The sequence below is a fragment of the Phyllobates terribilis genome, unplaced genomic scaffold, assembly GCF_046119375.1.
Source record: "Phyllobates terribilis strain yellow unplaced genomic scaffold, ASM4611937v1 Scaffold_8__6_contigs__length_399053987, whole genome shotgun sequence".
Taxonomy (NCBI): Eukaryota; Metazoa; Chordata; class Amphibia; order Anura; family Dendrobatidae; genus Phyllobates; species Phyllobates terribilis.
This window is the reverse complement of record NW_027362768.1, coordinates 102,608,206-102,634,824: the sequence shown is the minus strand read 5'-3', so window position 1 is coordinate 102,634,824 and position 26,619 is coordinate 102,608,206. Positions and strand designations below refer to the sequence as shown.

General features: G+C 43.4%; 1 protein-coding gene across 2 annotated transcripts in view; it reads right to left on the bottom strand.

Moving 5' to 3' along the window:
• Positions 1–15,691: 15,691 nt before the first annotated feature.
• LRRC8D (leucine rich repeat containing 8 VRAC subunit D) overlaps positions 15,692–26,619 on the bottom strand; it is a 125,475-nt gene continuing 114,547 nt past the window's right edge. Inside the window, exon 2 of one of the 2 annotated variants that reach the window (XM_073643173.1) lies at positions 15,692–19,395. In XM_073643173.1, coding sequence (XP_073499274.1) covers positions 16,829–19,393 — 2,565 coding nt within the window. In that variant the 5' untranslated portion in view covers positions 19,394–19,395 and the 3' untranslated portion in view covers positions 15,692–16,828. The remainder of the gene's footprint in view (positions 19,396–26,619) is intronic. The other variant, XM_073643172.1, reaches the window with a different exon arrangement.

The following is a 26,619-nucleotide window of genomic DNA, read 5'->3' as shown; positions in this document are numbered from 1 at the left end:
CTGCAGACTGGACTGCATTTTTATGGTGACAGGTTCCCTTTAAGAACTGCATGTTTCTTAATACATTTGGTGCATCTTTGAGCTGTAGGTGGATCAGAAATTGAAATCTACGTCAACTTTCAACTGGCTTCGATTTGAACTACAATGTATTCCATTTTTCTGGCTTACATTGTGGTAACATTTCCGAGTGATGGTTGTTCTACCTCTTTTGCTAAGCCCAATTCACTTTTTTAGGAACGTGTTGCAAACGGTGATAAAACATTTTCACAACTGACCCTTGTGACAAATTTTGTGACTTTTTGACACCAGTCTACTGGTTTAGAGGGAATGATAAATTTACCCCAATTGCCCATGGCCTCCAATATCTTGATAGAGGGATCAATATATCAGTAAGTAGCAAAGTTAAGCATTAATATTGTTATCAGGTCTGTGAAGAAAGTATTTCCCCATGAGGTTTATTGGTATCTGCTATACTTACAATTTGATAAAAGAAAAGGAATCTTCATGATGCAGTTTATTGATTGAAAAAGTCATGCAGTTATTGTATTAGAGAGTTTGAGCTGCAATAACAGTGAACGGAGCCAAGAGCTTCATTACTTACATTACTTGTTTTCTGCTGAGTTCCGGAGACAGCCTCTGCATAGCAGCATAATGCAGCACGCTGCGGGAGATGATCCACCTTCAGCAGTCTGTTACAATGTCCCATGCATTTCAAGATAATAGGTCACCCCCAAAATATCCATGATGCGGCATGTTTAATATCCCCTGTCCAACTTCCTATTATCTTTTTTTATATTGAAACTACATGTCCTGCAGTATGTTTACTGTCTATCCTAATTACACAATGGATGACACCATATTCAATCCATGGTATCCTCAAGGATTCTTGCTAACAGCAAAAATCATGTATAGACTTTATAGGCCTGGGGCTCTACTGCCACTTTTTGGATGTTGCAATCCTAAAAGTCAATAACGAGCCTTGTAGACACATGTTTCAGGGTGTTTGCCCTTCATCAGTGCAAAGTTGCCTCTCACCCAGTCATATCAAACCTCCTGCTTTGCACTGATAAGGGGCAAATACCCTGGAACACATTGTCTGCAAACAGAGTGTCTGGATTGGTCTTATACTAAGTGATGTGACAAGGCTCATTAAAGGGTTGATATTGACTTAGGATTGCTACCTCCTATAGTGGGAGATAGAGTTCCTGTCCTAGTCTTCTCTGAAGAGGATATTTGCATATTTAAATTCCCAGAGGAGCACTGAATGGCCTATAAGTCTGCTTACGCTGATTTGGCATTCTACAAGGAGAAACATTAACCTCTTATATTAGGAAATACACTATACATGTATTAAACATGTTGGGTTATAATCAGGTTTTACAAAAAAATTGTTGTTTTTAAAAATGTTTTCTTCTCATTTCTCTAAGTGTGAGTTTCACAGACAGCTGAGAGGCATTGCCATATGCAAACAAATAGATTTATTTTTGCAGAAGAGCTTCACTCCATAATTGTTCTCTAGGGAAAATATGTATGATATATGGCAGCTATATGGCAGCACACAGAGTTCCTGTATCTTTATACTATATTAATGCAGGTGAATTCACATGCCACAGCAAAGCATCCAGCACATAGCTCTCCTGTGTGCATAAGACCATTTGCAATTAGGCAGTCAAAATACGGGTCAATGTAGCAGCCATATATTTAGAATCCAAAATGAAATCGATCCTGGAATGTGCAATTGGGAAAGGTTTTCCTAAAGGCTTTCCTGATTAGACACTGCTTCAAATACGGTCATGCAAGAGGGTATTGATCCATCACTACAATTCAGGAGGAAAGAGGAAAAAGATGGGGGCGGATATGTTCTGGGCGCTGCGAAGGAGGAGACCAGCGTATTCAGAAGACGAGACGTTTAATGGCACTACGTGTTTCAGGGACGGTCTGTCCCCTTCATCAGGTGCATGCACAAGGGAAGATGAGCAATACTTACTTGGATCTTGAACTATGAGGTTGCCGATTCACGCTTTTTTTTCTTTTTTTATTCCTTGATTCATCACTAGCCATTCCTAACAGCACCCATAATGACCTCCATTGGAATCAATGATACTGAATTGCAAATACCTTACTAGAGATTCAAAATGCAAAAAAATAGGCAACCAGTTCTTTAGATTACGCCATTAAGCCTGTTCACTAACCTTTAACTAATTTTATGTCATACAGAGTTGCCGCAAGATAAATTGAGGTGAAATTCCCTTTTATCCCCACAAGTATGTATAAAGTTGTGACATATTATTACATTTTTTTTTACAGTTTTGCCTCCCCACATTCAGGGAGTCATAAGTTGCTTTGTTGTGATGAATATTGTTTTTTATCATTTTGTACTACATACAGTGGGTACGGAAAGTATTCAGATCCCTTTAAATTTTTCACTCTTTGTTTCATTGCAGCCATTTGGTAAATTCTAAAAATTTCATTTTTTTTCTCATTAAAGTACACTCTGCACCCCATCTTAACTGAAAAAAAACAGAAATGTAGAAATTTTTGCAAATTTATTAAAAAAGAAAAACTGAAATATCACATGGTCATAAGTATTCAGACCCTTTGCTCAGTATTGAGTAGAAGCCCCCTTTTGAGCTAGTACAGCCATGAGTCTTCTTGGGAATGATGCAACAAGTTTCTCACACCTGGATTTGGGGATCCTCTGCCATTCCTCCTTGCAGATCCTCTCCAGTTCCATCAGGTTGGATGGTGAACGTTGGTGGACAGACATTTTCAGGTATCTCCAGAGATGCTCAATTGGGTTTAGGTCACGGCTCTGGCTGGGCCAGTCAAGAATGATCACAGAGTTGTTCTGAAGCCACTCCTTTGTTATTTTAGCTGTGCGCTTAGGGTCATTGTCTTGTTGGAAGGTGAACCTTCGGCCAAGTCTGAGGTCCAGAGCACTCTGGAAGAAGTTTTCATACAGGGTACCTCTGTACTTGGCCGCATTCATGTTTCCTTCAATCGAAACCAGTCATCCTGTCCCTGCAGCTGAAAAACACCCCCATAGCATGATGCTGCAGCCACCATGTTTCACTGTTGGGATTGTATTGGGCAGGTGATGAGCAGTGCCTGGTTTTCTCCACACATACTGCTTAGAATTATCACCAAAAAGTTATATTTTTGTCTCATCAGACCAGAGAATCTTATTTCTCATAGTCTGGGAGTTCTTCATGTATTTTTGAGCAAACTCTATGCAGGCTTTTATATGTCTTGCACTGAGGAGATGCTTCCATCAGGCCACTCTGCTATAAAGGCCCGACTGGTGGAGGGCTGCAGTGATAGTTGACTTTGTGAAACTTTCTCCCATCTCCCTACTGCATCTCTGGAGCTCAGCCACAGTGATTTTGGGGTTCTTCTTTACCTCTCTCACCAAGGCCCACGATTGCTCAGTTTGGCTGGACGGCCAGATCTAGGAAGACTTCTGGTGGTCCCAAACTTCTTCCATTTAAGCATTATGGAGGCCACTGTCCTCTTAGGAACCTTGAGTAATGCAGAAATTCTTTTGTAACCTTGGCCAGATCTGTGCCTTGCTACAATTCTGTCTCTGAGCTCCTTGGGCAAGTTGCGCTGTGAGGTCTTATATAGACAGGTGTGTGCCTTTCCAAATCAAGTCCTATCAGTTTAATTAAACACAGCTGGACTCCAATGAAGGAGTAGAACCATCTCAAGGAGGATCACAAGGAAATGGACAGCATGTGACTTAAATATGAGTGTCTGAGCAAAGGGTCTGAATACTTATGACCATGTGATATTTCAGTTTTTCTTATTTAATAAATTTGCAAAAATATCTACATTTCTGTTTTTTTTCGGTCAAGATGGGGTGCAGAGTGTACGTTTAATGAGAAAAAAATGAACTTTTTAGAATTTACCAAATGGTCGCAATGAAACAAAGAGTGAAAAATCTAAAGGGGTCTGAATATTTTCCGTACCCACTGTACAAGACACAATTAATTTATACACATTATTTCCAACATAATGCATTAAAAAAATTATAGCCGGGCATAGAAAATGTGTTTTATTATACCGGATACAGTATAACTGGGGGAACTTGTACTTTGTTTATTCATAGCTTTTGGCATGATAATAAATGATTCATGTGAATATTGACTTTTATATTTCTGGCAAAGTTTGTAAGGCATTATTCCAAATGATAATGTGTGTGATTTATATAGGAGTGAAAAAGTGTGTGCACCATGTAGGGAATAAAGGGGTAATGTTTCTCCTTGCGGAGTGACATGTCAAGCCTAACATGCCAAGGTGAGGAGACTTTTATGCCTTGCAATACTCCTCTGGGAAATATGCAAATTGTCTCTTCAGAGAGGAAGAGGACTAGAACTCTAGTGCCACCTATAGGAAGTAGTAAGCCTAAAAGTTAGTATACCCCTTGGATCCCGGTCAGACGCCTCATCCAGCTAAACCAAATCTCACACTTTGCACTGACGAGGGGCAGTACTCAAAAATACAGTGTCTGCAAATTGAGATTTTGGTTTTGGCTTTTATCCTAAGTCATGTGTCAAGGCTCGTTAGAGGGTCTATATTGACTTTTAGGTTTGCTACTTCCAGTAGGTGGAACTAGCTTTCTAGCCCTCTTCCTCTCTGAAGAGACAATTTGCATATTTATCAGAGGAGCATTGAAAAGCTTAAAAGTCTCCTCACTTTGGCATGTCAGGCTTGATATGTCACTCTCCGCATGGAGAAATGTTACCCCTTGGATCCTGGTCACACACCTCTCACCCAGCCAGACCAGACCTTACACTTTGCACTGACGAGAGGCAGTATCCTGAAACATAGTGTCTGCAAATTGAGATTTTGATATTGGCTTTTATCCTAAGCCATGTGACAAGGCTCGTTAGAGGGTTGATGAGAAGAGCAGGACATTTCTGAAAAGGTAAGTGTAGTTTACCAACATTGTTATGCCTATGCGAGGAAAGACATGGGAATTAAATTACCATATAATGTACTGGGGATAGCAGTATTTCCGCAGTCCAGTTACAAGTGAGCAAAGAAGCAATACTCAATGCCAGGCAGCAGCTGTGAAAGCAACTTTTTATCCAAATGCAATATTGCACTTCTAAAAAATCTCCTGTAAGACCAAATCTCGATGGGATTCAGTTTTGAGCTCTGCATAGTAAATTTGTGTAGAGTGAAAACAAAGAAGTGGCCAATGATTTATTGATTTCAAGAATTATACAAAGAAATAGAGGTCATTCTTTATGTCTGGAGGAAAGGCATCTCAGACATCATAATAGTAAAGGGTTCTTTAGAGCTATCAAATTATGGAATGGCCAACCACAAAAGATACTAATGGGAGATACAATGACAGCATTTGACTCGCCCCCTGGGCCGTGGGGTACTCGGTGCCGGGCCGGTCGGTGCAGGGGATGTCACAGTGGCGGTGACCCGGTCCATGTGTGCAAAGCAGTCATCAAAGCAAAAGGTGGCTACTTTGAAGAACCTAGAATATAAGACATATTTTCAGTTGTTTCACACTTTTTTGTTAAGTATATAATTCCACATGTGTTAATTCATAGTTTTGATGCCTTCAGTGTGAATGTACAATTTTCATAGTCATGAAAATACAGAAAAATCTTTAAATGAGAAGGTGTGTCCAAACTTTTGGTCTGTTCTGTATATATATATATATAATTCGTGACGCCACCTGTGGTATGCAGCTATATGGAGCCGCCGCTGCGGAGCAGGTCCTCTGGAGCTGATGTTAATGCAGCAGAGTTGGTTCACCTCTCCACAGGTAGAGCTAAGCTCCAGGGCAGTGCGGTGATGGTAGATGATGAAGTAACTGTGGTTGTGCAGTGTGGTGCAGGGGATGATGGCGCAGCAATGATTCACAGAGACAGTGGGGTGCAGTCTTCAGGGTTTAGTCACAGTTCTCTCATTGCTCCTGGTTACAACTGCCAGCTTATAACCTCCCACGTCGTGCTGCGTTCACCAAGCAGGGGTTCAGCAATCCCTCAGGTAATTCGAGAGTGCCTGACAGGACCCTGTTCTAGATGTCTTTACCAGCCGTCTTCCTGCGCTGGCTCTCACCCTTCCTGCCCTGCGCCTCGCAAACAGAGTCCCAAGCCGGTATCCTAGGATCTTTCTGGGCAACCTGGAGTTCCCTGGATCCTATGTGGTTACCTTTATGGCGACTTGAGTGCGGATGCGGCAACTACTCCCTGAAAGAGTAGAAGCCTCCGGTTTTTAGTTGAACGTTGTAATTCTCACTAGTTAGGGGCCGGTCCTCTTCTCAATCCCTCCACTGCCTGGTAGATTCGGGCGTATGGGTAGCCTCCAGAACTGCCCGTACCCCTGGGATCCCTTCTTCACTCCTAGAGCCTTCCCTCTGCTCCCGTTCCTTCCTCCTCTCCTTCTCCTGGGCCTCTCACACTCAGGCCCGCGCTTCTCTGAGCAGAGCTCCCGCACAGCTCCTGCTCCCAACTCTTCCTCTGACTCAATCTCCCTCTAGAACCTTCCACCCTCTCTTTTATATCACTTCTTACTGAGCTCCCCTGAACTACTTCCTCCACCCACACCCACTACATGGTTCCCCCTACTTTGGTCCCCCCCACTCCAGCCAGGGACATGGCTCAGCAGAGGAGCAGGTCATCTTGCCCCTTCTGCCGGTCTGGAGTAGTGTAATGTTGGATGCAGGTGTTAGGGTCCCGGGCAACACTCTATCCTTACCTGAGAGTGAGATACCACACCTCTGGGTGAGATGCAGTACCTCTGTGGCGACTGAACCTGCAGAAGCGCCACAAATTCAGTTGGGAATGCTCGTTCCTGAAAATCGAGCAGTGTAAACAAGCTGCCGATTACCCAATGAATGAGTAAAACGCTCATACATAGGGTGAAATGATAAAAAAAATGCTCATTCCCGGAAGCACATCGTCCTGTGTAAACAGGTTGTGCTGCCAAGAACAGCAACAGTCTATACAAGAACGATCTATTACCAATTGTTCTGTGCACATCATAAGAGTGGTTGGCTATTAAAGGACCAACAATTGGCAAAGATGTAGCTAATAGTCGGAGGTTTAACGCCACAGATCATCTAATGTTAACGAGACAATTCCATAGAAGAAAATCCACCACAAGGCATGGACTAGTAAAGGCTGGAAGTTTTATTTCCAGACATCTGTAAAAACTATCTCCAATATCTATAATATAATCGGCCAAGCGTCCCTCTGTCTGAAGCCTCTATAGACTGCGCATGCGCGACGCACAGTCTAGCTCCGGACAGAAGAACGTATGGAGCCGTTACAGGTAAGAGGAGTGTATGGCGCCGGAGATCGCGGTATGCGTAGACACTGAAAGCATACCGCGATCTCCGGCACCATACTTACATACTTACCTGACCGGGAGGAGCGTTGCCGTGGCGCCTCTCTTCTGACAGGAGACCGGGGGCGGAGGGAAGGCGTCAGAATCGGCGCATGCGCATAGCACTATCCGGCGCCATTTTACTGAAGACACATTTACAGTGTGCCTTCAGCAAAATGGTGCCGGACAGCGTGGTTCTCCGGCGCTGAACTCCTCCCCTGGCCTCCGGCAGAACATGACACAGCAGCGCTGGCGCACAGGGAAGAAAGGTGAGTATTAGTGATGAGCGAGCATGCTCGCCACTGCTTGGTACTCAGTACCGAGATGCTCAGAGCTCGCCGAGTACTTTCGAGATGCTCTGGCGGGAGCTCGGGTCCCCGTCCTGCATGTTTGGCGCTATTTAGAGCACCAATCATACAGGGATTGTCTGCCACTCACTGTAATGTCACAGCCATGGTGGTTGTGGCATTACAGTGATTGCCCAAATCCATGGGAACAGTGCTCACAGTGAAACATGAAAAGCCGGCAATGCAGCAGCGGCATACACCGGTACCCGACAATTTAGAACAGAAAGAATAGAGCATCACACATAGATTAGATAGATAGAAACATGTCAGTCACATATATAATAAGTACAGTGACAGTGTTGGTTACTGTACTTGTCATTTAGTGTTAAAATAAAGGATTTACTAAAAAAAAAATTGGCGTGGGGTTCCCTGTAATTTTAGTCTCTAGCAGAGGTTAAGCAGACGGCTGGGGCAGATGTTTGAAGTCTGGGAAGGGGGTAATACCCACGGAGCTTCCCAGACTACTAATATCAGCCCCCAGCTGAATACCTAGTCTTTACTAGCTATTAAAATGGGGGACCCCAAAAAAATATGACGTGGGGTCCCCCCTATTTTAATAGCTAGCAAAGGCTAGGCAGACAGCTGGGGGCTGATATTAATAGCCCAGGAAGGGTGCCATGAATATTGGCCCCCTCCCAGCCTAGAAACACCAGCCGTTAGCCGCCCCAGAAATGGCGCATCCATAGGATGCGCCAATTCTGGCACTTAGCCTCGCTCTTCCCACTGCCCTGTAGCGGTGGCAGTGGGGTAATAGGCCTGGGGTTGATGCCAGCTTATAATGCCAGCTGACATCAAGCCCAGGTTAGTAATGGAAAGGCGTCTATAAGACACCCCCATTACTAACCCCATAGTGAAAGTTAAAAAAAACACCAACACCCAGAATAAAGTCCTTTAATTGAAATAAAGACACAATTCTTTAGTGTTCTAAATTAAACTCTACTTACGGTCACGCCCATTCCAGCTGAAGCCAACGATCTCCTGCAATAAAAGTAAAATAATAAACCAACCTCATCCTTACCTTTCCATGGTTCCCAGGACGGCTTCAGCTCTGCTACATTGACATGACAGGCTGGATGGTAGCAGAACGCTGCCATCCAGCTTGCCATGCCGCAGACACTGAGAAGCTCCTCAGTGAAGCTCCTCAGTGTCTGGCTGTGACACTAGTGAGTATAAGTGTTTATTTTTTTTGTATGTGTGCAGCGTAAAGGGGATGAGGGGTGCCATACATACCAGGATTGGGGGATGAGGGGGCCACACATGCCAGGATTGAGGGATGAGGGGACAACACATACCAAGATTGGGGGATGAGGGGATCACACATACCTGGAAGGTGGGTCGATGGGGGGTACCATACATACCAGGATTTAGGGATGAGGGGGCCACACATACCAGGATTGGGGGTGAGGGGACCATACATACCAGGATTCGGGGATGAGGGGACCATGCATACCAGAATTGGGGGATGAGGGGTACCATACATACCAGGATTGGGGGATGAGGGGTACCATACATACCAGGATTGGGGGGTGAAGGGACCATGCATACCAGGATTGGGGGATGAGGGGACTATGCATACCAGCATTGGGGGTGAGGGGACCATGCATACCAGGATGGAGGGATGAGGGGGCCACGTATACCAGGATTGGGGGGGTGAGGGGTACCATACATACCAGGATTGGAGGATGAGGGGTGTCATACATACCAGGATTGGGGGATGAGGGGGGCCATGCATACCAGGATTGGGGGTGAGGGGACCACACATACCAGGATTGGGGGATGAGGGGTGCCATGCATACCACGATTGGGTTTAGGGGACCATGCATACCAGGATTGGGGGTGAGGGAACCATGCATACCAGGATTGGGGCTGAGGGTACCACGCATACCAGGATTGGGGGATGAGGGGTACCACGCATACCAGGATTGGGGGATGAAGGGTACCATGCATACCATGATTGGGGGATGAGGGGTACCATGCATACCAGGATTGGGATGAGGGTGCCATGTATATCAAATTAGGGATGAGGGGTGCCATGCATACCAGGATGAGAGATGGGGTGCCATACATACCAGGATTGGGGATGAGAAAGCCATACATACCAGAATGAGGGATTGGGTACCATACATACCCGGATTGGGGAATGGGGGGTGCCATGCATACCATGATTGGGGGATGAGGGGTACCATACATACCAGGATTGGGATGAGGGGTGCCATGTATATCAAATTAGGGATGAGGGATGCCATACATACCAGGATGAGAGATGGGGTGCCATGCATACCAGGATTGGGATGAGGGGTGCCATGTATACCAGGTTTGAAATGAGGGGTGCCATGCATACCAGGATTGGGGATGGGGGGTGCCATGCATACCAGGATTGGGGATGGTGGGGTGCCATGCATACCAGGATTGGGGATGAGGGGTGCCATGCATACCAGGATTGGGGGAAGAGGAGAGCCATGCGTACCAGGATTGAGGGGTGAGGGGTGCCATGCATACCAGGATTGAGGGATGAGGAGTACCATGCATACCAGGATTGGGGGATGAGGGGTATCATGCATACCAGGATTGGGGGATAAGGGGTACCATGCATATCAGGATAGGGATCTGGGGGGCCATGCATACCAGGATTCGGTTAAGGGGCCATGCATACCAGGATAGGGATGAGGGGTACCATGTATACTATGATAGGGATGAGGGGCCATGCATACCAAGACTGAGGGTGAGGGGTGCCATGCGTACCAGGATTGGGGGTGAGGTGTGCCATGCGTACCAGGATTAAGGGTGAGGGGTGCCATGCGCACCAGGATTTAGGGTGAGGGGTGCCATGCGTACCAGGATTAAGGGTGAGGGGTGCCATGCATACCAGGATTGGGGGTGAGGGGTGCCATACATACCAGGATTGGGGGTGAAGGGTGCCATGCATACCAGGATAGGGATGAGGCGTGCCATGCATACCAGGATAGGGATGAGGGCAGCACATAACAGGATGGAGGAACAGGATTGGGGAGCACAAATACCAGGATGGGGGCAGCACAAATACCAGGATGGGGGCAGCACAAATACCAGCATGGGAGACCATATATCAATAAAAATGCTCACCTCCTGGGAGTAGAATGGGCTCAATAGCTAGTCATATTTTAAGCTCAGATTCCATAAGCTAAAGGAGATGAGTTTTCTCAGCTGTCATCTGGATATAAAACTGCAAGTTTTTAGCGGGGCATGATGAGTGTTGGGTTTTCTTTCTTCCATTGGATACAGTTGGCTTCCCACATTTCAATTGCATCCGGTTAGCTTTTTTTTACGCCTGAATTGACCACAACTGATGCAAAGTTGTGCAGTTTGATCTAATCTCTATAGTCTGTAGCATTTTCTAATCTGGCTCCAAAACCAATGAAGTGCAATAAGTGATGCGCTGGAAGCGATCTCATAGAAATCTATGGGTTAACTTCTAGTATCCATTTACCTCCAGCATTTCTGCACTACAGAGGAGGAAGAAATAACCATGCATGACCACATATAGACAAGTTAGATACCTCAACCTGCTATTCACTGAATGCAGCGGAAATGCTGAAAGCTACATAGATTTTTTCGGATTGTAACTATCTAATTCCGCAAAAAATAAAGAGGCCCCCAATACAATGTAGCATGAAGAAAATAGAAGAAAATTGTAATTTTAGGGTTTAAAGTTTGGTTTCCCTGTATACAGTCATCTATTCTTTTTTTCCTTCACTGCTTTGGACGCCAGACCAATTAACAGCGTAGTCTCAGTTGTGTTTGGCTGTGTGCCCACGATGCGTTTTTTAAGCGTTTTTGCAGCGGCAATTCCGCTGCAGAAACGCTTAAAAATCGCTTGGTAGAAGGTCTGCCATGTTCCCCAATGATAATTTGCATGTGCTGTGTACATGCTGCGGAAATTTCCGCTGCGGATTATCATTGCGGAAAAAAACGCAGCACTACCAATTATTTTGCGGAAGCGCGGCGCTTTCGCCGCCATTGACTTGCATTGGAACGCATGTAATCCGCATCACTGGATCTGTACATGCGGATTGCATGAGTTTCAATGTGCGGATGGTACCCGGGTCTGGAGGAGAGGAGACTCTCCTCCGGACCCGGGTACCATAGATCCTGTAAAAAAAAAGAATAAAATAAAAATAAATGTTATATTTACCTTCTGATGGCCCGCAGTGTGCTTGTCTTCGCTTGCCGGCAGATCGCGGTGGACTGGAGGACCTGCGCTGACGTCATTTAGTCATGTGACGGGTCACGAGACGCTGACGTCGGCAGGTCCTTCAGTGTACCGTGAGCTGCCGACAAGCCAGGACGGATCGAATAAAGACAACGCGGGCCATCAGAAGGTAAGATTATAGTTATTTTTTTATTTTTTACCATTCTTTTACGGTCACACTATATAAATCCATGCCGGTTGCATGGATTTATACAGTGTGACCAAGTTGTCAAGCACTTTCCAAGTGATGCTAAAATCACTTGGAAAGCGCTTGTCAACCCGCATGCGGAAATGCATGTGAAGAACGCTTCACTTCCGCATGTCCCTGGCAGGAAAACACATGTACAATCCGCATGTACAATCCGCATGCGTTTTTTCTGCCAGGGAGATGCAGAAAAGCTCAGGAAAAAATCCGGAGCATTTCTGCATCGTGGCCACATAGCCTAAGGCTCAGGCATAAAATAACTGGCCGGACACTACTGATATACTACTGATACTGGGATCCATCATTCCACCACCAGCTGTTTCATGAATATTTCTTGAAAAAACCTTCTCAGGCGATGGTTCATGTTTATGTAGAGAGAGGGACAAAAGTTTCTAGCAGCAGCTTATCTGTTCTGAGAACAAAGGATTAGGCCTTTTTGAAATCAAACACGACTAATACTTCTTTTCCACATGTGAGTATTACTTATTTGTATAGCCATTGAGCTGTAAGAAGCTGTAATACAGCACCCATAACACGGTATGGAGCCATATTATACCACCATATGCCTCAGATTTAATTTAAAGTGTACTTATTATTTCAAGTAACTTTTCAGAATAAGCTGTCATATGCGTGTATGTTTCATCAATTTTCCCTGCAGACTCCATGTGTAATGTCTACGATATACAGAGCACAATGACTAGTGATGAGCGGTCCCGTGGAAGTTCTGGTTCTATCAAACTTTAGTCCAACGTTCAATTCGGGAACCAGAACTCTACCCAAACTTGAACCTGAACCCCATAGAAATCAATGGTGACCTGTACTTTGGAGATGGAAAAAAAAATCTCTCCCTCTCTCCAGATTCCTGAACTGCATGACTTCCAGGAGACGTCCGTGTTTGGAGTTCAGCACCAGACACTAGGTGTCCGGTACAAACCCCGAACTTTACAGTTTGGGTTCACTCATCTCTAACAGTGATATAATGGATTCCTACTTCTTTCTCTGTTTAGATTATGTCTACAAGTAGCAGCAGCATGGAAAATATTATACAGCAGTACTGAACTGTGTTGCTGTGGATCCATCTCTGACACAAGCTACAGTGGTGTGAAAAAGTGTTTGCCCCCTTCCTGATTTCTTATTCTTTTGCATGTTTGTCACACTTAAATGTTTCAGATCACAAAACAAATTAAAATATTTGAGAAAGATAGCACAAGTAAACACAAAATTCAGTTTTAAATAAAGGTCTTTATTATTAAGGGAAAATGAAATTCAAACATAGAGGGCCTTGTGTGAAAAAGTGATTGCCCCCCCCCCCCAAAAAAAAACCCATAAATTTACTGTGGTTTATCACATCTTTGGGAAGCTGAGTTCAATTTCCCTAGCTACACACAGGCCTGATTACTGCCACACCTGTTCTCAATCAAGAAATCAGTTAAATAGGACCTGCCTGACAAAGTAAAGTAGTCCAAAAGATTCTCAAAAGCTAGACATCATGCTGCCATCAAAGAAATTCAGAAGCAAATGAGAAACAAAGTAATTGAAATATATCAGTCTGGAAAAGGTTATAAAGCCATTTGTAAAGCTTTGGGACTCCAGCGAACCACAGTGAAAGCCATTATCCACAAATGGCGAAAATATGGAACAGTGGTGAACCTTCCTAGGAGTCGCCGGCCAACCAAAATTACCCCAAGAGCACAGCGACGACTCATCCAAGAAGTTACAAAAGACCCCACAACAACAACCAAAGAACTGCAGGTCTCACTTGCCTCAGTGAAGGTCAGTGTTCATGACTCCATCACAAGAAAGAGCCTGGGCAATAATGGCATGCATGGCAGAGTTCCAAGACAAAACCACTGCTGAGCAAAAAGAACATAAAGGCTCGTCTCAATTTTGCCAGAAAACATCTTTATGATCGCCAAGACTTTTGGTAGAATACTCTGTGGACGGACGATACAAAAGTTTAACTTTTTGGAAGGTATATGTCCCATGAAATCTGGCGTAGAAGTAACACAGCATTTCAGAAAAGGAACATCATACCAGCAGTAAAATATGGTGTTGGTAGTGTGATGGTCTGGGGTTATTCTGCTGCTTTAGGACCTGGAAGACTTGCTGTAGTAAATGGAACCATGAGTTCTGCTGTCTGCCAAAAAATCTTGAAGGAGAATGTCCAGCTATCGGTTCGTGACCTCAAGATGAAGCGCACTTGAGTTATGCAGCAGGACAATGATCTAAAACACACCAGCAAGTCCACCACTGAATGGTTTAAGAAAAACAAAAATTAAGACTTTGGAGTGGCCTAGTCAAAGTCCTGACCTTAATCCAATTGAGATGCTGTGGCATGACCTTAAAAAGGTGGTTCATGCTTGGAAACCCTTCAATGTGGCTGAATTACAACAATTTTGCAAAGATGAGTGGCCCAAAATTCCTCCAGAGCGTTTAAAAGACTCCTTGCCAGTTATCACAAACACTTGATTGCAGATGTTGCTGTTAAGGATGGCCCAACTAGTTATTAGGTTTAGGGGCAATCACTTTTTCACACAGGGCCCTGTAGGTTTGGATTTCTTTTTCCCTTAATAATAAAGACAGTCATTCAAAGACTGCATTTTGTGTTTACTTGTGTTATCTTTGTCTAATATTTAAATCTGATTTATGATCTGAAACATTTAAGTGCGACAAACATGCAAATGAATAAGAAATTAGAAAGGGGGCAAACACTTTTTCACACCACTGTAAATCACTCACTAATACAAGCACAATCTGCCTTTCTTGTCTGCCTCTGCTTGTTTTCTCACACTGCTCCTCACTCATCCTCTTTCCATAGAGTATAATAGGAGGTGTAACTTGATACTTTAGTGAGTTGGCAGTCCGTTTTGCTTCAACCAAGATTGATCTGAGCTGTTTTTTTTCCAAGTCAATGAAGAGTTCAGATGTGAGGGAAAGAAGTGTCCCATAAGTGGGAAAGAAGAAAAATTCTCTGATAAGAAATATTACAATGCATCTTATATTTGCTTGTACCATTGATTTTTGCAAAATTTATTGAAATGACAGTCACTAGAGATAAGTGAACCCGAACTTTAAAGTTCGGGGTTCTTATCGGACAGTTAATGTCCGGTGCTAAATGCCAAACAGGGATTTCTACCGGAGGCCTGTTGCAATGTTCGTACTTCCAGGGAAGTCCGGGAGGAAAGAGAGACAGAGACAGAGAATTTTCTGGCTCAAAAGTTCGGGTCTCCAATGTTTTCAATGAGGTTCGGGTTCTGGTTCAAGTTCGGGTACAATTCTGGTACCCAAACCGAACTTTAGAATAAATTTCGGGTCGGGTACCAGAACCCGAACTTCCACAGGTCCGCTCATCCCTAAGAGTCACCATTGAAGAAAATCATGCATAATACAATGCATATCGAAGTGCCAAACTGCGGAACATAAAGAACAAAGACATCATCTCCGCAATGTGGCATTCAATGGAGTATATAATTTTTTGTTTCAGAAATTGAATCCACACGAAGGTACAATATATGTCCATGCTGCATTTTGACTCTGTATGGATGCCACTTTGCATGAAGTCTTAAAATGTTAAAGGGGTTTTCTGGGCACAACATATTGATAACCTCTTTATAGAATGGTGATCGATATAAGATCGGTGAGCATTCGACACCCAGCACCCACAATGATTTGCATTTTCTCTCCAGTGCCTGCTGAATGTAAGCACATGGAACTGAGCTGCAAAGCACAGCTCCATTCAATGTGTAGAGGCCGCTGCTGGGTGCTGCAGAACAGCTATGACAATCTCTTAAATGGGAATCCATCAGCAGGATTTTGTTATGCAATCCGAGGACAGCACGAGGTAGGGGCTGAGACGCTGATTTCGGCAAAGTATCACTTATTAGGCTGCGTGCTGTTGTTTAAATACAATGAGTGTTTTATCAGCAGGAGATAAAGTGTGTTTATAACTGCTGGACTAGCTGCCCATGTGCCTCCTGGTCCAACCACTCCCCAGCACTGATTAGCAGCTTACCGTTAATATATAATGTACATAGAAAACTGTGGTTTGGGCAGGGTCAGTTTTCTGAGCACTGCTATATCTACAACAGAGAAAATCGTTATTGTATCACAACTGCTGCACCCAGTAGACTAAGTCATACATCACTGGAATCAGGGTCTCTTACGTACATTACAATGCTGTCAGGTGAGGTAGCGAAAACCTAATGACAGATTTAACAAAAATACACAAGTCTGGTAGTTGTACTCTGCAAAGGTTCATGGAAACTTGAAAGATTGTAGAAAACACGTTCTCAGGATGTTTTACTTTCAAGAGACCCTTGACTTATGTTTTTTGTCCCTTTTTTAACAAAAGAAATGAAAACAATTATAACCAAAATTTAATAGACATCTGATCTATAAACATATGGGCATACCAGTCACAGTCATTTGTAAACAGCCATATAGGAATATCTTGAAATCACCTAAGAAAACAGAACATTTGTATTCTCTAATATCTGCAAAATGTATAAATTGATAGAATTATGTGAATATACCTGCATTAGTTAAGACCGTTAATTGCTTGTCTACTGAACAATGAAATCTCTGTAAGTAAACAGACTCTGTCCAATAAAACGTTGCTTTTTACCAACAAAATACTCCACTGTTTTTTTACGCTGACAAAAATACCTGTCTTTGTTCTGTAAATAGCCTACAAGTTTATATCCCGTTAGCAAAAGGTGCATTTGTATCCAGGTTTAATGCTTCCTTCACCTCTGATGGTAAAGCATCGAAAAGATGGTCTTCAACCACCAGTCCGCTTTTCTTGAGAAGGCGGCATTGAATGATTTGAGAAGGCAAGCGATCGAGGCAATTTCCCTTTAACTCTAGATGCGTGAGTTGTACCAGATGTCCTATCTTCTCTGGTAATGATGAGATACAGTTCTGACCCAAGCATAAAGTTCTTAGTTTGATGCATTTGAACAGTGTCTTTGGCAAGATGTCCACTTTATTCCCTGTAGCGTATAAGTACTGAAGATTCTGCAGTAAGCCGATCTCTAACGGAATTACTGAAATACAATTGTAGCTCAAGTCCAGGTGCCGCAGCTTTTGCAAGTGGAAGAGAGCTACGGGGAGCGTCTCGAGTTTGTTGTTAGATAAATACAGAGATTCCAGATTTTTGACTTGTGATATAGACTGAGGAATGCTTACTATTTTATTGTGCCACAGCTTCAAACAAGTCAGTCTTTTTAAGTGCTGAAAACTTATCACCTCTTCTATGGTACGGATGCTGTTCAGCTTAAGATCCAGCTCTTGCAGGTTGCTCAGACTGAATATAGCATGTGGAATTCTCTCTAATTCACAATTGTGGAGTTCCAGCTCTGCTACGTTCATCATCTTCTTAAGGCTATTTAGAACAACCAGCTTGGTGCCATCGTTGTGAATTACAAGCTTGGTTAGATGAGGTGCCACATCTGTGATATTTGATGGTATTTTGGTCAAGTTGCTCTTTACGTAAAGAACCTTTAGATGTCGTAACTCTCTCAAAGACTCGAGTCCAATCATTTTATTGTTCTCTGAGTTTAAATTACCCATCAGATATAACTCCCGTAGAGTTTTCAGCAAATAGACCCAGGCAGGTATTTCAGCCACGTCAGTAAATTTCACATGCAGGCACTTTAAGTTGTCTCTTAGAAAGCTAAAAGCAGTTTGTTCGACCTTGGCAGGACAGTGGTAAAGATGCAGCTCTTGAAGAGCAGTCATTTGAGAAATTTTGGCAGGGATTTTAGCCTCTGGAATAAGTTCAAGTCTTAGAACCTCAAGATCAGTAAGCTCAAACACAGCATCGGGGACTCCGGAAAGCATGAAGAGGTGTAGCTCCAGTTTGTCTTGCGCATTTCGAGATATGTGCTGCCTAAGTTTTTCAAAGGTCCATTCATGGTTTAAACTGATCTCCCGCAGTTTATTTTCACTGACCTCAGATAAGAAGACACCAAAGCGCTTGGAGTATAACTGGTCATATTGGTCTACCATATGTAAAAGAAATGCAAAGTCATTTTTAACATCAGGAATGTCACTAAAACTACTCTCCTCTCTCACCTTTTCGAACGAATATTCTTTCAGAGGTCGTCTAAAAAGCCAAAACAAGGTGTAAATGCAAACAAGGCCATAAACACAAATCAGGGCTATGTAGCTGATGAGGAGCTTCTTTAGCATAAAAGCCATATTATGAGTGCATTCGAATGCTGTATATCCTGTAAGGTGCTGCACATTGGGCCTACAGATATGTTCAAAAGTAATTGAAGCTACAAAAGTCAAAGTGTAACAAAGAATAAAAATAAACTTTACTGTCTTGACCACCGTTTGAACGACATAAAGCTTGTAAATTAAATCACTGTCTTCGACATGAGCACGAAATTTACGAACTTTTTCAAAAAGGGCTTTTGCTTGCTCCCCATCCTTTTTGTCTAAAATTGTCATTCCGGGCACCTCTCCTATCGGCTTGTCTGCTGAAAACTTTAATCCCGATTTACTGATCATTGGAGTACTGGGGCTTGGACTTCCCTCTTCGCTGCTATTTGAGAAATGCTTTCGAAGGGATTGAGCACCGGTTAGTCTCTGTTTATTTTCTTCCGAGTCTTCACATGCTGTCTCGGACAGAGCTTTTGTTGTCCAAGGAGATTCAAAGCACTTGCCAAGGATGGAAACAAAATGTTCGATTTTTGAGCAGGTCTTTGGATATTTAAACCAGAAGTTGCTACTAACCATTAATATAATTGTATGTATAAGTGCAAGGTATGGGAAATATTTGGAGTACCATGGAAGTGCCACATGATAGCACATTTGGTTGATGAATATATACTGTTGGTAGTCTAGGTTGGTTTTTCTTCCTCCGGGGCTGCTTGCCTCTTTAAGACTCTGAATAGAAGGAGCTGGATTAAGTGAAATGTCTTTCTGTGTTCCCAAATGTGTCTCAAGTTTAACTTCAGGTGAGGAACTCAGCCATGCTTTACTAGCCTCTGTGGTTGTAGTCTCTTCAAGTTGAGAAGACCCTTGCGGGTTCTTCTCTCCATCTTTGCTTGCTGGAGTTGTTAAACATACAGCGGATTCTAACTTTGGTAAGCAAACAACCTGATCTTTGGTTAGCTGCATGGTGCCGGCAAATATGGCAACCATGAGCATAACCACTGCCAAATAATCCATGAATACGTCCCACCATGGCTTCAGAATTCGGTAAGTGGGCTGAATGTCATTAAGTGATGCAACTTCCGAAAGGGTGAACATTCCTGAAAAGAAAAGAAAACAGGCAAAGTTAAAAATTATTTTCATTCATTATTACCTTTCCACAATGGAGACACTGAATTTGTAATATCTATATATATAATCGTCTCTTTGTCTGTAACGGAAATCCCGCGTCGCTGATTGGTCACGCCAGCCACCCGCAACCAATCAGCGACAGGCGCAGTCCGGACATGAATTGGCGCGGGATTTGAACCACGCTTCGCTGATTGGTCGCGCCCGGCCGGCCGCGACCAATCAGCGATATTGGCGCAGCTACTTTAAATTAACCATCCACCACGCGCTCTCTCAATGAATGGGCGCGCGGTGGATGCCGGGTGTGACGCGATGGGGGATAATCCCGCCCACAACCTGTTACTCACCGTGGAACGCGGAATAGGAGACTCCTGGCTGCAGCCGCAAATAGTTGTGACGTAAGCGGAAGCAAGAGCCGGCTGCAGCCGGGGGTCATGTGATGCCTGTGCGTCCGGCCGCGACCAATCAGCGATATTGGTGCAATTTAAACCCCGCTTCGCGGATTGTTCGCGCCCGTCCGGCCGCGACCAATCAGAGATATTGGCGCGGAATTTAACCCCCAGTCACAGCGCGACGTACTTCACTCACGTTTACTGAACAAGTACTGTCAGTCACAATGCCACGTAGTTCACTCACGTTTACTGAACAAGTTCTGTCAGTCACAGCGCACTAAACAGATACTTCTTTACTGTACGCTATCACGAAAATACGCCAATGAGGATGACAGAATAAACTACATACATATTCTAGAATACCCCATGCGTTAGAATCGGGCCACCATCTAGTGAGCAAATAAACACCAAAGTAGGTACTACATTTAAAGGAATTTCCATTAGAAAAGTCTATCCTTAAATAAGTCATCAAAGCAGTCTTTAGCTATTAAAGGGATTTTCCAGCTAGTTTAAAAAATACTGAGAGACCCAAGCCATGGAGATAAAAGAAGACATTCTCAGCCAAGGATTCCAGTACTAACATTCCGACTGCTTCCACCAGATCACTAGCAATAATGTCACGACCACCAGTAACCTGACCACTGCAGCCACTGATTGCTTACAGGATCAGGAGTCTGGCTGTCGGGATGTCATTGCTTCCGATCTAGCAGAGACCTGTCGAAATGGCGGCGCTGGAGTGAGGAGCTGAGTATATCTTCTTTTATCCCTATAGTTTGCCACTGTCATTTGTTTAAAAAAATAAGCTGTAAAAGCCTTTTAACATGTCCAGCTAAATGAGTGGTATATTATTATTTTTTTTAAATAAAAAGGCAATGTGATAAAACAATAAAATATCTACTACTCATCCCTTTAAACCATGGCCACATCGTTCCCCACTAGCCTCCATTCACTTCTGCACCAATAATCACATGATGTCTTAGTACATGTCTGATAAACTCAATCATTGGCAACAGTGGTCACATGCTTAGATGACCAGTATTACTGCTAACGCTGGTGATTGGCCACAGTGGTCACATGCTTAGATGGCCAGTATTACTGCTAATGCTGGTGATTGGCCACAGTGGTCAAATGCTTAGATGGCCAGTATTACTGCTAATGCTGGTGATTGGCCACAGTGGTCACATGCTTAGGTGACCAGTACTACTGCTAACGCTGGTGATTGGTCACAATGGTCACATACTTAGATGGCAAGTATTACTGCTAATGCTGATGATTGGCCACAGTGGTCACATGCTTAGATGGCAAGTATTACTGCTAACGCTGGTGATTGGCCACAGTGGTCACATGCTTAGATGGCCAGTATTTCTGCTAACGCTGGTGATTGGCCACAGTGGTCACATGCTTAGATGACCAGTATTACTGCTAATGCTGGTGATTGGCCACAGTGGTCACATGCTTACTTAGATGGCCAGTATTACTGCTAATGCTGGTGATTGGCCGCAGTGGTCACATGCTTAGGTGACCAGTATTACTGCTAACGCTGGTGATTGGTCACAATGGTCACATGCTTAGATGGCAAGTATTACTGCTAATGCTGATGATTGGCCACAGTGGTCACATGCTTAGATGGCAAGTATTACTGCTAATGCTGATGATTGGCCATGGTGGTCACATGCTAAGATGGCAAGTATTACTGCTAATGCTGGTGATTGGCCGCAGTGGTCACATGCTTAGATGGCCAGTATTACTGCTAACGCTGATGATTGGCCACAGTGGTCACATGCTAAGATGGCAAGTATTACTGCTAATGCTGGTGATTGGCCGCAGTGGTCACATGCTTAGATGGCCAGTATTACTGCTAATGCTGATGATTGGCCACAGTGGTCACATGCTTAGATGGCATGTGATCATCTGCACAGAAGTTAACAGAGACTCTCAAGGACCAGAAGAGCTTAAAGTGCTGAGTATTGATTATTTTGATGTTTTATTAGATTTTCTATCTTCTAAAAAATTGTATACTGGACAAGCCCTCTAACACTCAGAACTGAATAAGATCAGTTACAGTAGCACTGCTTAGCAATAATTAAAGAGATATACTCCATGTCAGAGCACAATTGGCAGTACCATTGCATTTTACTGTTGTCTTTTTTAAGCCTGCAGTCGTCAAAATGAAAGTAAAGATGCCAGATCTTCTGTGTCTGTATTTTCTGTGCCAACTATTGATGAGATATCTGCCTATCCTGGAAACTTAAAGGCCTGTGCACACATTGCAGATTTGTTGAGTTTTTGGCTATGGGCCCACGATGCAGAAATGGTCCGAATTTTTTCCTGAGTGTTTCTGCATCTCCCTGGCAGAAAAAAACGCATGCGGATTGTACATGCGGATTGTACATGTGTTTTTCCTGCCAGGGACATGCGGATGTGAAGCGTTCTTCACATGTATTTCCGCATGCGGGTTGTCAAGCGCTTTCCAAGCGATTTTAGCATCACTTGGAAAGTGCTTGACAACTTGGTCACACTATATAAATCCATGCAACCGGCATGGATTTATATAGTGTGACCGTAAAAGAATATTAATAAATAAAAAATAAATATTATACTTACCTTCCGATGGCCCCCCTTGTGCTTGTCTCTGCTTGCCGGCAGCTCGCGGTAGACTAAAGGACCTGCCGATGTCAGCGGTCGCGTGACCCGTCACATGACTAAATGACATCACCGCAGGTCCTTCTAGTCTACCGCGAACTGCCGGCAAGCCGAGACAAGGACACCGGGGGCCATTAGAAGGTAAGTATAATATTTATTTTTTATCTTATTCTTTTTTTTTACAGGTTCTATGGTACCCGGGTCCGGAGGAGAGTCTCCTCTTCTCCAAACCCGGGTACCATCCGCACATTGAAACACATAGATTCTGCATGTACGCATCCAGTGATGCGGATTCCATGTGTTCCAATGCAAGTCAATGGCGGCGAAAACGCCGCGTTTATGCAAAATAATTGGTAGTGCTGCGTTTTTTTCCGCAATGATAATCCGCAGCAGAAATTTCCGCAGCATGTGCACAGCATATGCGGATTATCATTGGGGAACATGGCAGACCTTCTACCAAGCGTATTTTAAGCATTTCTGCAGCGGAATTGCTGCTGCGGAAACGCTTAAAAAACGCATAGTGGGCACACAGCCTTTGTCACGTTTTTTTCAGTGCAGATTTGTCACAAAACCTGAAGGGTTTCCTGATGCAAGCAAAGTGTATGAGATTCCTGATGTCTCATGCACACGTTGCTTACTTTTCCTTGCAGATTTGATACAGATTTAAATATGCAGCACGTCACTTCTTTCAGTATTTTTGCTGCAGATTTTACCCGAACTACTGAGTGGGGAAAAATCTGCACCAAAAATGCATGTAAAAAACGCGTCTATTTTACGCAGCCTGTTTCCTGCCAAAAGATCCAGAAATGGTGCTGAGACTTCTGCAGCAAATACGTAACTTGTGCACATAGTTTAACTGAAAACATTTAACAGGATTATGTTCTATGGGAAAAGAAAATTGCTGAAATCCTCATATTTGTTGCGAACATTAATTACATTTGACCAATGATTGTCAGCCATGCTGGTTATCATCTTATGGGTTTAATCATATGTGGCAGATTTTGTTGCAGAAATTTCTGCAACTGAAGAACAATGCAATTTGGGATTGATTTGGCAGGAAGCACATGATTTTCTGCAAGTTCCATTAAGATTTATAGAATAGTCGTGGAAATTTCTACAACAAAAAACAGAATGGAGAGGTCTGTATTTTTTATTTGTAGGTACACTTCAACTGTGAGAGACAGAATCTAAAAAAAAAGTCCAGAAAATCACATTGTATGATTTTTACATAATTAATTTGCATTTTATTGCAAGAAATAAGTATTTGATACAATAGAAAAACAGAACTTAATATTTGGTACAGAAACCTTTGTTTGCAATTACAGATGTCAGACGTTTCCTGTAGTTCCTCACCAAGTTTGCACACACTGCAGCAGGGATTTTGGCCCACTCCTCCATACAGATCTTCTCCAGATCTTTCAGGTTTCGGAGTGTTGCTGGGCAACATTACGTTTCAGCTCCCGCCTAAGATTTTCTATTGGGTTCAGGTGAGACTGGCTAGGCCACAACAGGACCTTGAAATTCTTCTTACGGAGCCACTGCATAGTTACCCTGGCTGTGTGTTACGGGTTATTGTCATGCTGGAAGACCCAGCCACGACCCATCTACAATGCTCTTACTGAGGGAAGGAGGTTGTTGACCAAAATCTCACGATACATGACCCCATCCATCCTCCCTTCAATATCGTGCAGTCATCCTGTCCCCTATGCAGAAAAGCACCCCAACATATGATGTTTCCTCCACCATGCTTCACGGTTGGGACGGTGTTTTTGGGGTTGTACTCATCCTTCTTCTTCCTCCAAACACGGCGAGTGGAGTTGATACCAAAAAGTTCTATTTTGGTCTCATCTGACCACATGACTTTCTCCCATGCCTCCTCAGGATCATCCAGATGGTCATTGAAGAACTTCAAACGGGCCTGGACATGTAATGTCATGAGCAGGGGGACCTTGCGTTCCCTGCAGGATTTTAATTCATGATGGCGTAGTGTGCTACTAATGGTAATGTTTTAGACTGTGGTTCCAGCTCTCTTCGGGTCATTGACCAGGTCCTGCTGTGTAATTCTGAGCTGATTCCTGACCTTTCTCAGAATTATCCTTACCCCATGAGGTGAGATCTTGCATGGAGCCCCGGACTGAGGAAGACTGACAGTCATCTTGTGTTTCTTCCATTTTCAAATAATTGCACCAACAGTTGTTGCCTTCTCACCAAGCTGCTTGCCTATTGTTCTGTAGCCCATCCCAGCCTTGTGCAGGTCTACAATTTTGTCACTGGTGTCCTTAGAAAGATCTTTGATCTTGGCCATGGTGGAAAGGTTGGAGTGTGATTGTGTGGACAGGCATCTTTTATACAGGTAAAGAGTTCAAACAGGTGCAATTAATACAGGTAATGAGTGAGGAGTAGGAGGGCTTCTTAAAGAAAAACTAACAGGCCTGTGAGAGCCAGAATTCTTGCTTGTTGGTGGGTGATCAAATACTTATTTCATGCAATAAAATGCAATTTAATTATTTAAAAATCATACAATGTGATTTTCAATTTTGTATTTTTAGATTCTATCTCACAGTTCAAGTGTACCTACGATAAAAATTACAGACCTCTTCATTCTTTGTAGGTGGGAAAACTTGTAAAATCGGCAGTGTATCAAATACTTATTTTCCCCACTGTATATGTAATGTTTTTCACTTATAGTAAGTCATGTTCCAGAATAGTTTGTTTCATGCCACACCGTATTCATCTATGGTATTCTGTTTGCATAACATGCATGTGACAGCTTTGCTGTGTTTGTATACAAAACTTGCGGCACTAGTCATCAGCCTGCCATAAAAAAGCATAATACTAGTATAATATATACTCCAACATGTTAATCGAGCATTAATAACTCAGGACTAGTTATGTGCTAGGTCTTAATTCCCACGGACCTTGACTATGGAGTGATATTATTTGTTATGGATTATCTACAGATGCATTATGTGCGCTCTCACCATCCATGGATATGTCAACAAAGGAAAAAAAATCACTGATCCAAGGTCAGAGCTTAGGGATCACATTCTAGAAGTGATTACTGTTAAATGTTCTGCATATAATCCCAGTCTATTTTCCCACTTTTGAGGTTTGTTTGTCCTTCATTATCGCTAAGGTCTTATTTAGAGGACAGGTTTGTTTTATGTACAAGAAAAATGGACCGAGTTTCATCAGTGATTTTCATCAGAGGTTCATCAGAGAGTCATCTCTGTTTCATCAGAGTCTGGTCAGTTTCAACAATTTTTTTTCACTAATGAGGAAAAAAAAAAGTTTCTCCCACCTCTATTAATCAGTGAAAGACAGACTGCACTCACACGTGAAAAACTGACATGTGAATGAGGCCTAAGTCTAATATCTCTTTGACCTTGGTCGTATTTGCTAATTTTTTAAACGTTTTTAAAACTTAGAGCCAGTGGTGAAGGCTATTATAGAGCTAGTTCAGATGTATGCATTTTTGATCAGTGTGCTGTCCATATGCTCAACGAACTGCACAGTGATCCAATAAAAATTGGTGTGTCTGTGCACATCTGAGTGCTGTCCATTTTTTTTCATGGACCCGTAGATTTGCATTGGTAAGCTTTATCTGGATCTCGGATCAAAACTGGTTATGAAATTATGCACGGTCTGCAAAAAAACATGGACAAGTGTCACGGGTGTGTCAGATGTGACAGACAGTCGCCCTGCAGTTTGTTGCAGAAGATCTCTTCGTTTGGCATTACAGACACCTTCTTAGCTGTTTCACTCTAGTACCCAGCGGCTACTTCCCTCCTGCTATAATTGACAACCTTGCCTGGGTGTTTAAATAGTTTCACTTTGCTACAGGGCGGTGCCGGTGATATTCACATGTTTCCTTGTGAAAGCTTGGAGCGAGTGCAGTCTGTTTACTTCTTCTCTGATGCTAAGAGGATGTGTGTGTTATCTCTCTGAAACTAAGTTATCTTTCCCCCGTGTCTGTCTACCTTGTTGTCTTTAGTTGTTAGTGGGGATCGAATAGTGCTCATCCCCCCTTCCCTATCCAGGTCCAAGCGCTAGGGAAATACAGGGATAGGTTCCTGTGCGGCGATTGGTGAAGAACCAATATAGGGACGGTAGGGGAGTCAGGGTGATATCAGATCAGCCTAGGAGGTCTCTACTCCCCCC